Source organism: Aulonocara sp. 'chitande type north' Nkhata Bay, linkage group LG7, assembly GCF_057382095.1.
Source record: "Aulonocara sp. 'chitande type north' Nkhata Bay isolate Kocher_YH1m ecotype deep benthic linkage group LG7, A_spYH_male_GT1.1, whole genome shotgun sequence".
NCBI lineage: Eukaryota > Metazoa > Chordata > Actinopteri > Cichliformes > Cichlidae > Aulonocara > Aulonocara sp. 'chitande type north' Nkhata Bay.
The window spans coordinates 13,454,189-13,471,739 of NC_141350.1; the positions used below are offsets into that span (position 1 = coordinate 13,454,189).

The 17,551-nt window shown below is 41.8% G+C and overlaps 1 protein-coding gene across 1 annotated transcript; it reads left to right on the plus strand.

Annotated features, from left to right (window-relative positions):
* The first annotated feature begins 1,917 nt into the window (after positions 1-1,917).
* Positions 1,918-17,507, plus strand: tbc1d2b (TBC1 domain family, member 2B). Its single transcript, XM_086298714.1, has 13 exons — positions 1,918-2,641; positions 3,396-3,546; positions 5,955-6,120; positions 8,631-8,764; positions 8,873-9,105; positions 11,164-11,589; positions 11,730-11,840; positions 12,000-12,196; positions 12,871-13,365; positions 13,454-13,571; positions 13,799-13,984; positions 14,634-14,755; positions 15,308-17,507. The coding sequence occupies exons 1-13, from the start codon at positions 2,300-2,302 to the stop codon at positions 15,501-15,503; spliced, it is 2,877 nt and encodes a 958-aa protein (XP_086154840.1). The 5' UTR covers positions 1,918-2,299; the 3' UTR covers positions 15,504-17,507.
* The last annotated feature ends 44 nt before the right edge of the window (positions 17,508-17,551 follow it).

Consider the following 17,551-nt stretch of genomic DNA (forward strand, 5'->3'; position numbering starts at 1 on the left):
CTCTGTGGGGAACAGTAGGAACTCCCACAGGGGGAGATGCAGTAACGAGAAAGAGTCTGTGTCATAGCGAGCAGGATGAGATGGGATTTCACAACTGGATTTTAACATCACTTACAATTTGGAAACATGTTTCCTGTTTATACACAACTGATCAAACACTTGGGTATTGTGTACAGCAATGTCATTTAGTGTAATTTAATTTAATTTAGATGAATGAACGCAGAGCCAATAACTGAACTGTTATGTTCCACAAATGAGTAAGAGCTGCTGTACAGTACCATGGCCTAGAATTTCAACACTCTCTTAAGGCGGCTCTTGTTGTTCTTTGTGAGTCATTATGTGCTCCTCTGTGGGAGTAGTAAGGTTTGGGGTTAAATGTTATCACCGGTCCGTGTTTGTAAAGAATCCAATGAACATTACATTCGACCGATCGCGCTGTGTGCTGTACGTAAAAGGATCGGCAGAAATTTATTTGATCTACAGCACATATAAAAAAAGGTGCCAGACAGGAGGATGTCTAGGCTGATAATTTTTTTTAGCCTAACACACCTATGAGGGGGATGTGGATCTTATAAAAGGTCACAAGTCAGTTTAACAAATGCAAAATGTCATTGCAACGGAAGCACATCACCTTTGTTTACAGTGTCCTTTGAAACCTCAGAGCAAAACAAGGATCCTAACCTCACAAATACTTCTAATTGTAAGAAAACTAGCAGGTTACTGTTATTACAGTATTACAGTATTGCATTTTGTTTTTTTAAGCTGCTGTTTTATCTTTGACATCTCAAGTGGGGAAACATCAGGTGTATTTCCCAGCATAAGACAAATCATCCACTGTTTACCCACAGCACTGGGGCAAAACTAAATCATATTCACATCTGCAACCATTAGTCACCAAAACATCCTGAACATGTGAAACTTCTGCCAGCTCTGAATCCAGGAGACAAATTTCCTGTAATCACTTCAATAGCTCCTCTTTCGCACTCTAGTTAAACGAGCTATGGATTCGACTTAGTCACATATATGCTGTAGGTTTTATGAAAAGTGGAAAGGTACGTCATTTCAGGTGGTGATATTTTATTGGAACATTTCTTTACTTTTTTTTGACTTATCACTTAAATTGTAAATAATGCCACTATTTATGTATTTATTTTCATCCATTATTAGAACAGATTGAGAAAAGTGACAGTGAGATAGAAGAAAGTTAAAGTAGGCTCACTGTGGTTACATGCACTTTAGCACTAACCCAACACCCTGACACACTTTATGGCATCTGTGGCTTTATACTTACTGCTTATTTTGGAGGTGAAAAAAAAATCAACAAAATATGGCGAGGGTTGTTTGTATCTCCAAAAATGTTCATTTTTAATGCTCTTCAGCTCAAAATCTCTGTGCATTTCTAACATTAGATAACTCTAAACACCTCTCTTAGCCTTAATAGGGCTTTGACTGTCATGTAAGCATGGAAATGCTAAAAACTGGAGGAAGATATACTGATATTATTTGTCATCTTTTTAACCGTCAGCTAGGCAATACAGGCAGCTACTCTGAGGTGACAAAAAGCTCCCAGTGGTTTGGATTTCCAGTAGATCTCTGACCTGCTCACTGTTTATAACCCAGTCAGACCTGTCAGGTGGAGATCTGGTAAATGTTTGCCATTGTCCTAAGACATTGCAAAACCTACTTAGATTTATGTTTTTATCTCACGTTTTAGCACACTGAATCTATGTATAATGAAGTGTGCAATCTTAATAAAATTACCTGAGCTATTTATTAAGTTTTTTAAAATTTACAGCTGTATCCTGACATATTCAGTATCTGTTCGAGGTTATAGATACAAATTGTGAAACACACACTGCCATAAACAGTACAAAGCAGTTGAAATTAGCATAATAAGAACAAGAATTACAAGATCGGCTGCGTGTGACACGGGTGTGGATGTGGGCACCGCAGATCATTTTGTGCCGAGGGCAGATAACAGAATGCATTTTTTATTTTTCTTTCCTATGTAGGCCTCATATCTTTTCTTCTATCTTTTGATTACAGTTTTTTTTTCTTTACAATTCGTTGGAGGATTGCTGCTCATTAGCCCTCAAAGCTGGCTGCTCATCTGATCACACACCGCCACCTAGCGGCCCACAGAGCCGCTACACTCCACCCCAACCAGCAAACCAACCACGTCATCCTCGGAGCTGAACTACATGTCCCATGCTCCTCTGTCAAAGAAACGGACAGTCATGTGGATGGAAACAGGAGTGGGCATCCGCTGTGCTGCAAGAAGAAGAAACTTCGAGGAAAGATGCACGAAGAGGAGGATGGCAGCGAGGCGCACTCCTGCACGGCTTCGCGATTCGTGAACTCCAGGTCCGTGGATGTGGCCGACATCGAGGGAGCGAAGGAGCAGGCCTCCAAACTGTGTGGCTACTTGAACAAACTGTCCGGCAAGGGGCCCTTGAGGGGGTACAAGCCGAAGTGGTTTGTGTATGATCCGAGGAAATGCTATTTGTATTACTTCAAGTCTCCCCAGGATGCCCTGCCGCTCGGACACATCGAAATATGCGATGCGTGTTTCAGCTACGATTTGGACGGGGAAGAGGGTCAGTTTGAGATCCGCACGGCCGACAAAGAGTTTCTACTTAAGGTAGGAACTTTTCTTTCTTTCATTAAACGTGTGTTGACAGCATTGCAACGAGGTCTGCTTTTCATGTCATTTGTCACTTCCTTTCTCGTTTGGAAAAGGCAGACACGCCCTTCTCTTCTTTCCTTTAAAGAAAACAGATTTAGACTCAGCTGTTTTTAGGCAACAAAGTACATATTTCTGCTCGGCAACAACGTGATCTGATGCGATTCTGACGCGATCAGAAGAAGAAAATCCGTTTGTTTGTTTTTTAAAAGACAAATCAATTTCTCGCACAAACCAAGCGCTTAATCAGCGCATTCTTCCAGCTGATTGCCTGCAAACACCGTCAGTCCTCTGTTTTGTGTTTAGACATTTTTACACAGGAGCTCATCTGCCTTCACGGGTCACAGCATCTCATGTGACGGTGTCCTGGTGCTGTCATATGACTGTGACGGGTTCAGCACCAAGACAGGTGCCTCTGGTTTCACTCAGTCAGTTCTAGTCTGTCTTATTATTTTTTTTAAGTGTCTATGCTTAATACCAAGAGAGAGAGAGCTGGAACTGAGACTGAAACCAGTGTCTGTGCTCATTCACATGACAGATCCTAATAGTGTCAAGTTGTCCTCATTTTCCCTTTCCATTTGTCGCTGCCTTGATTTCCTCATGGAGATGCCTTTTAAAATGTCATCTCGCTCACTTTGCTGTCTTTAAAATGGCGTGCTTAAAGATTTCAAAGATCTAAAGTCTAATTGAGTGTGCGTTTGTGTCCTTCTAGGCTCCCAGTAAGCAGGTGATGCACTACTGGCTGCAGCAGTTGCAGCAGAAACGTTGGGAGTACAGTAACATGCGAGGCTCTGGTCAGAGAGACAGCTGGAGCTCCCCGACGCTGGCCTATCCTCACACCGGCCTTGTAGGCAAAGATAATGGTAGGCAGGTTCGCACGCACTCACACATACAGTGGATATGTTATCAGTCGGTCATTTCATCATATCCGGGCAACAACTGAAAGTTTACACAAGCGCTACAAATCACAAGAGTCTCGCGTATTTTGTTACCAAGTTTCTGCAGGAAAGTGTTCGAGTGTTTCGAAAGGGTAAAAGTTCAGATTGACATCATTCGGCTTGTGTTTTGTTTTAAGCAGAAAGCCCTTCGAGCTGTGAAGCAAAGGCGCTGGTATCGTAACCTCACGTCTAAACAAATACAAAGTAGGCAGTCAAGTAATGGTCTGTGACAAAAATTATATGTTTATTTGTTTTCCAATTTTTTTTAAATATAAATTGTTGAGAGGAGAACAACCAGACTGATGGGAAGGGAACAGTAACAGAAGAAAAGTATGCAGACGAGGGTCTTTCACTTCACAGCATGTCAGATTGACAGGGTCAGAATTTGTCATAAACACCATGAAAGCATGGTGTCATCTTGCCTTATGTCAGTACAGCTTGCTGCAGGTGGCGTTAATAAAAACTGAGCATTGTTTATACTCAGGAAAGCCTTCCTGAGCATTGTTCCTGAGCATTTCCATCCCTTTATTACCGCAGCAGCCATCAGAACACAGTCACCGATGCTGGCTTCCAGTTTGATTGTGTGACATGTCTCAAAGCTCGCATCATGCAAAGCTGATGATTTAAGCGTTTGAATGGTCTTGAAGATCTCAGTGAGTGCTCAAACGGCCACAGTCACCAGATCTCAATCCAACAGAGCACCTTTAGGATGCGCTGTAACGGGAGATTTGCATCATGTGTGCGCAGTAATTGTGTGATGCTATCATGTCAGCATGGACCAGAATCTCTGAGGAATGTTTCTTGTTGTTATGTAGCTCCAGAAGCAACATGGTGGCCAGCGTGGTCCTAGCAAGGTGTACCTAATTAAGTAGCCAATGACTGTATACGCCAGTGCTGATATGTTTGAATGAGTATCTGTTGGACTCTACATAAAATATGAATCTCATTTGTTATCCAGCAGAAGTGGAAAAGAAAATATGTACATCCATATCTGTGGCTAATAAAGGACTTTAATGAGGACACAAGCATTTTTAAGCCTGTTTACATTTGCAAACAGGGATTCTTCTGCATGCTTTGTGATTAGCTGAGTGAAACGACCTGTGAATCCTTTTCCTGTCCATGTCTTTCTTTCCCAGAATGTTCTCGGTGCACATCTGTCTTCAAAAGCCACAAACGCCTTGGTTATCACCGCTTATCAGTGCTGTTGTCGCCGTGTTTCGTCTAACCCTCCGCGACTTCTTGAGTTCTCTGACGATTCGGAATGAACACTCTTTAGTTTCTTGTTCTCGTATTCATTTGCGTTTTGCTTTTCGGTCTCGCCTTGAACCTGCTCGGTGCAGTGAAGTGCACGAGAGAGCTGTGAGATCAGCGATGTCTGGCGTCAGCTGAAACGATCCCTCGAGCTGTGTTTTTATGTCGCACTTTTTATAGCGAAAGACTAACATGCCCGGGCTTAGCAAGTCTAAGTAAGTGTCGACTTTTGAAGCTCTAAAAGGAAACCGTGCTGCAACGTTCAGAAGTTAAAACTGGTTCAGAAGTAGACATAGTAACACATGATAAAGACATAATAAATTAGACATATAAAGGACGTTGGTTTTTATTTTCATTCTTGGAGATGCCACTTCAAAGACTTCAAAGATTTTATCAGAGCCACGCGAGTCTGATCATAGGTGCGTGGCGCTGGCTGCACTACATGTTGTTGGCCACAGTCTGTGTGTGAAGTCTCACAGCATTATTAATATCACTACCTCGATGATTTAAAGCCAGATGTGGCATGGGTCGATGAGAAATGGAGGCCTGCCGCACACTCATATGGAAGTGATTTGTCACTCGCAAGGTAGGCCAGCGCATCCGCTGCTTAATCATCCTTTTTATTTTTTAGTCTAAGTAGAAGCATAATATATGAAAACGAAGCAGTATTCATTGAAGCTTAACAACTAGAGCCTGACATCATGAACTCATCAGGAAAGTGTTTACTGAAGTCACAGACAAAGGAAGCAGAAAGAGGTGTTTTCCCACAGACAGACTTCATTTTTCCAAGTATGACTCAGACACCCCCTGCTGGCAGTTTAAACCACTTCTGCAGTAGCATCACTTTTTATGACACATCTAACAAATAAAAAAGCTTCTTTTTACTAATTAATTTCATGTTAAGAAGGGGGTTGGTGGTCTGAGAAAGAAGTAATCGTTAGAAAGCAGGTATTAACTTGCATAGGTTTCACCCGGCTGTGCATCTTGTTCTTGGGAAGTCAGTCTTTGGTGTCATTTTGATTTGATTTTTGTTTCGTTAGAACAGATAATTAAGTTCTTTTGGTCTTTTTTTTTTTTCTCAGATGCTTTCAGCTTTGAGAAGCCATGTGAAACCATGGAGAAGGTCCGCAGTGATTTCTCCATGGACGACGAAACAGAGGGCGCTGGAATGGTGGGAGCCCAGACAGCCAGAGGGCCCTCCACGAACCCCCTCAATTTCTCCCTGAAAAACCTTGGCATGGAGCTCAGGTAAGTGTAACGAAAGCTTTCCAGGAAATAATCTGTACGCAAGTATACAGCTCTATAAAATCTTGTTCTTTTTTTTTCTTTTTAAGGTCGCCGCCAAACAGGCACGACTAGTTTGTCTGCTGTGTTGAGCAAAGAAAGCACTTCTTAGTTCATCCAGACACTGGTTGCAGTAGAGGAAATGGTTACATCCATGGTTCACTTGTTTTTCTAGTATGCAACCATCAGCAGTTCCCCTTTTTGAGATGTACAACACATCTATTGAAAAGAGGCAACATGCTGCAATCCTAAAAATGTGACATGTAGACTGGAGTTTGCTTTGTATGTGTCCCTTATTAAGGGAGTCTTGGAGTCCCAGAGTTTCACTGCTCCTAAACCCACGCCACGGTGCCTTTTATACACAGTTCTTACCTATCAGAACTCCTTAGTACTTATCGCTAGAGCTGGGCGATATATCGAGTTTTTAAAACATATCGATATATTTTTATACGAGATATAAGATGTGACAATATCCTTTATATCGATATAGTCTATGTTACGTTATAATTATAGTTGTGGAGCCGCAAGTTTGCCTCTCTTTCGTCCACTTTTGTCTCTACGCAACGTTACTCCGCCTCGCCTTCACTGAAGACAACTCCCCCTCCTACCCCATCGCTTCACGTGCAGGCAGCGACAAGACGGACACGGCAAATCTCCGTTAACGAGTTACTGCGCATCGCCCCATGCGTGGGGCTGGACGGCGTCAACGTGCTAACGAGCTAAACATGCTAACGAGCTAACCGCGCTAACCCTAAAATCCTTTCATTCTCTCAAAAGTTGATAGCGCGCCTTATGTATGAATTCTGGTTGTGCTTGGTGGCCGCGAACCGATTTTATGTGGTACACGGCGTTCAGCAATCTGTCAAAAATGTTTGAGTACGACTTTGGTAAGCTACGGAGCTGCACCGCTTGATAGATTGTCGGCGCATTACGGCTACCGAGGAGCTTCGCGGAGTGATACGTACTGTGCATTAACGTAATATTACCGTATTGTGTGTGTGTATAAGGACCATAAATGGCACCTGTAAGAGACGTGGTTATGAAGCGGATTTCAAACTCCAGGCTGTCAGTCACACAGCAAAACTTGGGAACAGAGCAGCTGTAAAATCTGTCTGTCTTTGTTATTACGCTCAGCGTCTTTTAGTTTACATTTTGACTGCACAATTGTGAGCTCTTTGTTTAGCACAAAAACAACCTTGTTTTCTTTTATTTATGGAGCATTATTATTTAATGAATGCTCATAATTTAATTTTGAGTAATTTTTCATGTACATCTGTGCTGTATGTTAATAAAAGTGCCTGTGTGACATCTGGGACACAGCTTTGACTAAGAACTCTTTTTGTTCTTACTTTATGGCTTAAAAAAAATATCGAGATATATATCTTATATCGCCATCCAGCTAAAAAATATCGAGATATGAATTTTGGGTCATATCGCCCAGCCCTACTTATCGCCCCAGGAGATCTTTGAGGTCAGCCGATCTGATGCTTTTAGATGTTCCCAGGTATAAATTAAAGACAAAGGGAGAGAGGGCGTTTGCTGTGGCTGCACCCAGACTGTGGAACAGTTTACCTCCTCACGTCAGATTCTCCAAAAGCCTAGAAACTTTTAAAACTGCTCTTAAAACTCACCTCTTTTCATTGGCTTTTAGAAAGGTTTAATTTATTTGTTTATTTATTTTTTTATTTGATCAGCGAGGTGTTTTACGAAATTGTGTTCTATTGTATTTTTATCTGTATTTACTGTACAGCACTTTGGTCAGCCTTGGTTGTTTTTAAATGTGCTCTATAAATAAACTTGACTTGACTTGACTTGACAGTAACAAAGGTATCAGTATAGTAGCTGCCTGATATGTGACTGAATCTGCGAGAATTGCAGCTCTCGGAGCTAGAAACCCCTCCCCCCGATTAGAAAAGAAGTGGCTTTAGAATACTCCAGTACTGTGACGTTAACTGCTTTTGTCACGTTTATACCCATAAAGTTTGAGAAAAGCACGAGCGCTCTTTAGTCACTTTGGTTTTGCCAGGTGGAAGTCAGAAACGTGTGGTTTAAACACATCTGATGTCTATAAATATATATAGAGAGAGCTGATGTGTGAGGCAGACTTGCGCTTCATTGTGTTGCATACAGCAGAAACAGTTGTTGACATGTTGCAATGGTGAGGTGTGAAAAACAAGTTTGACACCATTAGCTTTACTTTTTCCTCTAAATGTTAGCTTCTTGCAAAAATGCCTTTGTGTTTATTATCTTTGTTTTTTCTCTGTTTGTCCAACGCTGCAATCCCGTCGGCCTTTTGCAGCAGCATCAGTTTTCCTCTGTGGTTCATCGTAGATCTCTGTGGATTTGTCACTTTTCATACCGTGTTTTCTTTAATCTCTAAAGACCCCCCCCCCCCTTTTTTTTTGTTGCAATGAAATGTGTGAGAAACCTGTGAAATAAAAAAAAAAAAAAAAATATCTCCTGATTTCTGTCAGGAACTCCATGTCTCACCTGCGTGGGGGACGACGCAGCGTGTTTTACACTAGCAACAGTCCCTCGGAGGAATGGGAGCTCGTGGATCCGCCAAAGGACTTTACTGAACAGAAACATCATCTGGACACACACAGACGTACGTCCACTCCCACCCACCCTTCTGCCAGGGTTTAACACTCATCCTCAGCGTACATTTCTCCCGAGGGTCACAGATAACAGCTGATGAACTTGTGTTTTCCCTCAGATTCCTTTGGATCGGCGTTTACCTTTGATTTTGTGCGCAACCCCTCGCGGCCTAAGAAGCTTTTGCTGGGCTCTGGAAAGTTAGGCCGCAGTGCCGAAAGCTCGCCGGTGGAATGTAACGGCAGCAAGTCTTTGGAAATGCAGCTTCGCCTCCAGAGCCAGCAGCAGCAGGAAGAACTGAGTCGCTTGCAGCAGGAAGAGGCTAAACTCAAGGAAGAGCTGGCCACCCAGAAGGTATAGTTGGATCTCTTCTACTACTGTTATTTATAACAGCATAACACATGTCTATGGATTGGATCGGATAAAAATGTAATATTCTGTTTCTACTGAAAGTGAATGATCCCTGTTTGTAGTGTCTGTTATACACCACAAGCCTAGGTTTGTGGTGTCTGACCAAGTGCCTTGGTATAATACTGATGCTCTCACTATTACAAGAAGTCAGCAAATGATTAGTCATGTTTTAGCAAGAAGCAAAGAAACAGCAGACAGCATTCACAGCTGTCGCACTCCTTCTCTTTATTTTCTGTTCTCTTTTTTCCCCCCTCTATTTTAAGGTTGGCTGATTGGTCAAAACCGCTGTGACTAGGCAGAAGAGTGAATACTTACTTAGTGAATACCTTTTTTTACCTCTGTGCTTTACTTCCTGGTCAAAAGATTGATAGTTGTTTTCCTATGAAATCTGTACCAGGAGCATGATAATGAGAAAAAGTGTAACAAATTGATGTTTTCTGTAAATAATAGGGCTGCCACAAACGATTATTTTGATAGTCGACTAGTCACTGATTATTTTTGTGATTAGTCGACTAATCAGATCGTGCATCCATTGGGTGTAAAACGTATAGCTTATTGCACCAGCATGCATCTGCTCTTATATAACTATCATTAGCTTACAGCTTTAAGTGTTTAAGGTATGTGCTAACTAAAGATAAAGATAAGATAATAGTTTATTAAATTTTAATGAAATTTGCACATTGTTTCAGTGAAGTTTAATAAACTCCTTGCTATCTAAAATATAACGGGACACCGGAGTATATTCTCGAGCATCTCACACTTCTGATAATCAGTCTGCTTGATGTTTATTCAGCTGTGTAAAAACTACAACTTTAATCTCAGCCAAACCGATTTACTCAGGAACAAATAAAATACTAAAAAAAAGCCAAACAATAACATTTTTAAGTTATCTAAATGACTTATATATGTCTAACCTGAGTAGCGAAAGACAGGGGTGGGTTTGAAAACAATTAGCCGGGAGTCCGGTGTTCTCACGGGCTCTAGTGAGCCTTGCCCCCGGCTAGCTATCGATCTAGTGGGTAACAGACGTCTCCGAAAACGTCGGAGCGCTTTTGAAAATATGTGGTGTCTTGATAAACTGAGCGGATATTTTTGAGGTTTACACAGCTACATTCTTGTCTTAAAATATGTTAAACGTTTATTTTGTGACCCAGAAAGAATAATAAGAGTAATATTAAAACTAACTAGCTGCCGCCATTGTTGGAAACTGAGCTGGGCTGCGCTATGAATTCTGGAACAGAGGAAAATCACTATTGGCTGTCCTAAAAGTCGCTAAATGACGTTATCGCCTAATTTACATAATTGGTCATGCTAATCTAATTGTAACCTATGTTGTTGGAGAGAGAAATAACATCGTGGAAGAGACATAAAGTGAGTAAAAAACGTCCTAAATGCATTTAGAGTTTATTTAGAACTACAAGTTAAATTTCTTTTAGCAATTATTGTTTTTTTTAATGTCACAATTCCAACCCTGCTCCTTTACCCGGGCTTGGATCGGAAAAAGTGACTCGAAATAGGCACTCTGGTGGAGTTACTTGGTGTGTGTGTTTATAAGTAGTTTTAAACCTTGTGATCCACAAAACAGCATAAGAGTAAAAGAAGAACTGACTGCGTTACAGCACCCGCTGCTTTTTGAGAGTAAAAGCCATACGCGCTTTCACGTCGCTAAGGGGTCTGAAAACTCTCTAAATATAGCGACAAAGTCGCTAAGTTGGCAACACTGGCACAGAGCTACTTCTTCTTCTTCTTCGGGGTTTAACGGCAGCTGGCATCCTTGTACATGCAGTGCTGCCATCTTCTGTTTTAGTCCGTTATTACACTCTTAAGTCCCACTACTTATTCCTGTGTCTTTTGTGATCTTACAACGCTTCAAACGACGCGTCGACTATTAAATCAGTCGTCGACGATTTTGATAGTAATCGTGACTAGTCGACTAATCGTGGCAGCCCTAGTAAATAATATACCATGCTTAATTTACAGTAATGATGTGTTATCATCCAGGAGCTGGTAAGGCTACTGCAGCAGACTTTAAGGACCTCCCAGAGCGAAAGGCCCACCGGGTGCCGTCCAGCTCCGTCTCCAGATTCGTCAGCAGCCTCAGACCAGACCCGAACTTCAGTACCAACTCAGGAAGAAGTTGCACAGCTGGAGGATCTGCTTAAGGAACGAGATGGTCAGATTCAGTCCATGTGCGGTCACATGGAGCGTCTCGCCCTGGAGAAGGAGAGTCTGCAAAAAGAGCTGAAGAGCCTGAAACTTAAGGTGGGGGAGATAAACGACCAGCTTGGAATGATGATGGAGACCATCCAGGCGAAGGATGAGATCATCATGAAGCTGTCACAGGAAAACTCCGAGCACAGCGGAAATGCAAACGACGCTGGATCACCACCACCTCACAAAGAGCTGCAGGAGCTGAGCATCCTCAAGGTAGAGATGGCAAAACTTTAAATAAGATTCAAGTTATCTTGATCTTAAACTGCCATCAACATTGATTTTCTTTTTTCTGTAGCTTTTGAAATTCTGCCTGAACATCTTGACACCCCGTCTGTCTTATTATTCACCTTCAGGACAGTCTTCAAGGCTACAAATCCCAGAACAAGTTCCTGAACAAAGAGATCCTGGAGCTGACGGTGTTGCGCAGAAATGCAGAGAGTCGAGAAAAGGCTTTAGAAGCAAAGGTACTCTCTTGTGTTTTATATTTAATGGTGCATTATCCTGTTAATAGAAACAGGAAGTTTGAGTAGGTTTAGGGGAAGTCCAGTGTGAAGCTCAGCTGGTGCTTCTAAAACGTAATTTAAATTTAAAGCTGAGACTTTATTTTGCCCTCTTTTCCACAGTGCACTGCGCTTGAGGCCAAGCTGTGTCAGGTGGAGAGTAAGTACTTGGTTCTGCTTCAAGAGGTGAAGAACCCGGTATGTTCGTCTTCAGAGCAGAGCCCAGCCCGGGAGGTCATCTCCAGATTGTTAGAAGATGCACTGCAGGGCGAGAACACAGACCAGCAGGAGCACACGATCTTCAAACCAAACACTGTCAGGTATGTGCCGAAAGCCTCGTTAACAGATGCTTTGGAGGTGATTTGAAAAGAAATTACTTAAAAACGGCTACTTGATCAGAGTTTTAGGGATAGAAAAAGAGAAATCTTGAGTTTTGATAAGAGGTTGCGAGAGCCCACACGTCTGGTTTCCGGCATTTATAGCAGATATGAAAATAAATGGCCAAATGTAGGTGTTGTTAGCACAGCTACGTGCCATACTCAGTGCTGTGGCTTACTAAAAAAATTCCACTGTCAATCATATGAGGGTCAAAAGTAGCAGATCTTTATTTAATAATGTTGAGCAGTTATAGCATTTCTACCAGAGCCAGCACCATACCAATTCATCAGAGGATGCACTTTTTTTTTTTTTTTTTGGTTGTTGTTGTTGTTGTTTTTATTGAAAGAGAAAATAAACTGCACTAAGAGTCCCTACGCATGTTTTTTGACTGTGAGAACGAGTTCTGCTAATCTGTATTTCAGTTTCTGAATTCTTTGCAAGCCCAGGCATGCCCTTTTTGGCTCATCAAAAATGTATTTACACATTCTGGAAACCGCTCAGTGATGTAAACATGCAGAAGCCAGGATGTGAACATGTTACTGTTGCAGCTTTGAGCGGCTTTCGGAATTCACCCGCATCACTGATGAATTGTCTCTCTGTCTTGATGCAATGCTAGCGAGTATGACGTGTACGGCTTCAAGACCGTCCCCGAGGAGGAGGAAGAGGAGGAGAAGCTGATCGCAAAGGTGAGGGCCTTGGAGCTGAAGTCCCTGTCCATGACGGATCAGGAGGTTTCCGTCGGGGTCAAGTGGGAGAACTTTCTGTCCAGCACCATGAACAGAGACCTGGTTCACTCCCCTGAGCTAAAGGCCCTGATTCGTTGTGGCGTGCCACATGGGCACCGCTCCAAGGTGTGGCGCTGGTGTGTTTCTTTCCACGTGAAGAAGTTTCGTGACCACTTGCCCCCAGACTATTATGACACCTTATTAAACGTAGCAAGGGAGAAGCCCAACCCGGCCTCGAAGCAGATCGAGTTGGACTTGCTGCGTACTTTGCCCAACAACAAGCACTATGCCTCTCCGAGTGCAGGCGGCATCCAAAAACTCAGGAACGTCCTGCTGGCTTTCTCATGGAGGAATCCAGATATCGGCTACTGTCAAGGACTGAACAGGTACTAGAGCTTGAGTGTGTACTTTCTTTCTGTCTCTCTTTTTCTGGCTTGTAACCATTAACCTTTTTCTTGCATGTTATTTCTTCAGGCTGGCAGCAATTGCCTTGCTCTATTTAGATCAAGAGGATGCTTTTTGGACCCTTATAGCTATTGTGGAGGTCTTCATGCCAAGAGACTATTACACTAAGACTCTCCTTGGCTCACAGGTAACAAAAAAACAGTTGAATTTTATTGTACCATGAGACAAGAAGGGACAAGGTACTGCTTATTTATTAGATTTGACAAACCTCCCTGGTGTCAGTGATATCATATTCACGTGACTGCTGTTAATGACTTACAGAGCAGGAATGCAGACATCAGCAGTCTTTGTTTTTCTGTCTGTCTGCTAAATTTGACCACCTTAGAAAATCAAGCCCTGGTTTGATTCGTACAGGTTGACCAGCGTGTGTTCAAGGATCTGATGAGCGAGAAGCTACCGCGGCTACACGCCCACTTTGAGCAGCACAAAGTCGATTTTTCCCTCATTACGTTTAACTGGTTCCTGGTGGTGTTTGTGGACAGTGTGGTGAGCGACATCCTCTTCAAGATCTGGGATGCGTTTCTGTTTGAAGGACTAAAGGTAAGAGGCTTGATTCTGCTCTCATAAACCTGAATTCTAGCCTCAGCAGGAAACTGTTTTAAAGTTAATGACTAACCGGTGACGAGAGATCACTTCTCAAGCTACGTGCCGGCACACAACCGTGCATGTTTGCCAGATGGATCCAATTGCACGCTATTAAACGAATTATTTATTGCCACCAAGGAACCAAAATTCTTTAGTTTAATAAATCGTTATTTTTTGTGTACGCAAGCTAAATTTTAACCCCACTCTACACCCCTACAAAGTTTTGTATTTTTTCTAAACTTTTCAGCTTAATGACATGCAAAAAAAGGTAAAAAAAAAAAAAAAGAAAACGCATGCAATAACCGATTTTGACGTAGCATCCCCTTATAGAATTTTTAAGGGAAGCATTTTAGCAAACTTGTTAAAGCAAAAATGTGCCCTATTGTGTGTTGATTGAACGATACAAGTTAAAACACTAAAGCTGTCGAGCCTAACTCTTAACAGAAACCTGATATGAACCCAGTCAAACAAAACTGCCTCAGATTAAGGCGGTATTGACTATATTTGGAGGACCTGCTTAGGGAACAGAAGAAAGGTCAGATGTTCCTGAGTAAATATTTTCATGCTACAGTCACACAGGACTTTACGCCATTTTTCTCCACAGATCATATTCCGCTTTGCTCTTGCGCTCTTCAAGTACAAAGAAGAGGAGTTTTTGAAGTTGCAGGACTCCACAGCCATCTTCAAATATCTCAGATACTTCACACGCACGATCCTGGATTCAAGGTACAGTAGCTGCACTGTTTTCGTATTTCCAGTCCTGTGAAAGAATGAAGTTTCTGTGGACAGAGTATCTGCATCACCTTGAAACAGCTTCCCGGGTCTCCCTGAACTGTAGCTAAATTGTACGATCACATCACCCACAGTGTATCGGCTTTGTGCCTGTGCAAACTTCATTTCTCACACTGCAGGTGTTGCAGCAGCTCTGTGAGACGGTGCTTGAGCACAGCCATGGTTTGGACTAAATGCGGCATGCTGAGATGCAGTTGTTAAATAGATTGCTATAGGTAGCAGCCCTTACATTTAAAATTGCACTGTGCATGCTTGTTTTATACCATTTTATTGGTCAGACTCTGTTTTGGAGCTAGCCTCAAGTGGCCATTTTTGGAGCTGTAATAATAACCTACCTATTAATAAAGTTTTATGTATCAGCTCCAGTGGTGTATGCTTGATGCTGAAAGAAGGATGCATGGGTTTACTAAATTTCAAAGACATAAAAAAAAATCCAGGCTCACAGGATTATGCTGTTTTTCTTTCTTCTAAAAAAATATCTTCCAGGAAGCTGATGAGCGTTGCCTTTGTGGACATGAACCCATTCCCCATGAGGCAAATCCAAAATCGGCGCGCCTTCCACCTGGAGAAAGTCCGTCTCGAGCTGACGGAGCTGGAAGCGATCCGACAGACCTTCCTCAGGGAGCGAGAGACGAGTCAGGATAGAAGGAGCTTTGTCAGCGACGACGAGGAGGAAAACTGACCTCGGACTTGTCGCATTTCTAGGCTGAGTGGCTAAAGCACGGAGACAAAGAGATCATCTCCGCAGAGCGCCGCTGTTCTGCAGTGATGAACGGAGCGCTTTTCCCACACCTAATCGTTGGAGTTGGTCTCTGCATCAGAGCTGGAACTATCAACTTTATACGTTTTAAGCAACAACCACATCAAAAGAACTTAATGTCACAAGCCCGAAAGGGCCTATCAGTATTATCAGTATTCCTGCCATTTCTTTTTTAATTAAATCTTGTAAATCCTCTGTTTTCTGTACGCTTACGTGTTCATGCAATGGCCAAAACAACCTGCAGCACAAATCAGTATTTTCAAACAAATGGCTGCGATCCATTTCCTTTTTATAGCTGACTTTTAAATGTGTTGAAGGATTATTGTGTCATTCATTTGTGCTGTCATCTTCTACACTCACACAATTTTTCCCTCCACTAAATTGCCACTGAGACGTGCGTGCACACAAATCACTTATGCTGAAATGAAAACGTTGCTGAAACTTAGGTCTTAAGGCCTTCAAGCGTGTATGTAACATTTCCAGTTGTAGTTTCCTTCAAGGGATGCGTCAAAAGCCACATTTCCATGGTATTATCAGTTCTAGAAAGAGCATCTGGAACTTGCTGAGCAGCAGTGCACTTTCTATAAGCCATCAAACTAACGTGAGCCAGTATTGTCTGTTTTTTAAGCATTATCAGTTCATTTTTATTTGGGAGGTTTTTATTGGCTATCGATTTTGCTATTCGTGTTGTTTAAAGTAGTTTAGGAACTGTTCACGTTCTCACAAAGACATATCTAGAAAGTCCAAACTGTATTGCACTGGATTTAATCAGTTGAGTATCTGGTATTGGCAGGATCGGTTAATCCATTCACGCTGTTGTGGGTTACTCAGTTTTTGCATGCTCTTGGTTTTTCTGTGTTTGTGTTACATGTTTAAATGGTCCAGTTTCCTTGTGCGCAATTTGTTTTTATTTGAGATTTTTCTGAGCCGCTGGTGTAAATGCTGATTGTAATTGCATTTGTTGTCCTCAGTGTGGCAGTGTGACATTGGTTTACCTGGTATTTACGCTCGGCTCACAGGTACCCTACTCGCAGTTTGACTGCACTTGAAGTGGCTGTAAAGTCATGATGATTGTTGTATTAAAAGAAAAAAAAAATGGAAATATGATGTTAAATATATGAGGGAAGCTTTTCACCGTATTGCCAAATATCTCTTCCATTTTCATAATCGGGTACTTTAAAGTTTCCTCTTCACTGGGATCTCCTGTTTCTTACAGCAGCGTGGAGGAAAGCTGATATTCCAAGCTTCAAACGCTGTTTATATTTGATCAATCAGCTGTTAAGTGAAACTTTTCAGTCTCCTTAAATGGGATTTTGTGCACTGATGTGTTGTTTACACCCTGCTCGAGTTTTAGTTTTAGATTGTCTTGAGGTGTTTACAGAAACAAGAGATCTGCTGTCAGTTGCAGCTTTGTCAGCTGATCCCATCCCCACTGTTCACCTGATCCAATGAACAAATGGCAACAACAACAAAAAAATATTTTGATAATCAAATGAAAAAGAAGCATATAGTTGTATTTCTTCCTTTGTGAGAGCAGGTCTCTCACAAAGATCTTGATTGGTTTACAGTTAAACTTGCTTTTTTTAATATATAAATGTCCACACATTGTCAGAAGGCTCATACAGTAAGATTTTATGTTTACTCAGTTTCTCTTTTAAGGCTAGTGCCCCCCCCCCCCCCCCCCCTCACAGAATAAGCTACATTTAAAAGTCTTCTCTTTTTTAACTTTACTTTGTTTCTTTTCTGTGTTGCTTTTCCCAGAATTGTATTGCACAATTTTATTGGTAGTATGACTTCCGAATATCATATCAGCACTTCACCTTTTTGTATGCATATCTCTCATCTTGCTCATTGTTAGCCTGTTTCACCTAATGATGCAAAAAAAAAGTTTGTAATATTAGTTCAATAAACAATTTGCTGGCTGAATGTGTTGATGTGAATTTCCTAATTCAAATGCTCATTCAGACACG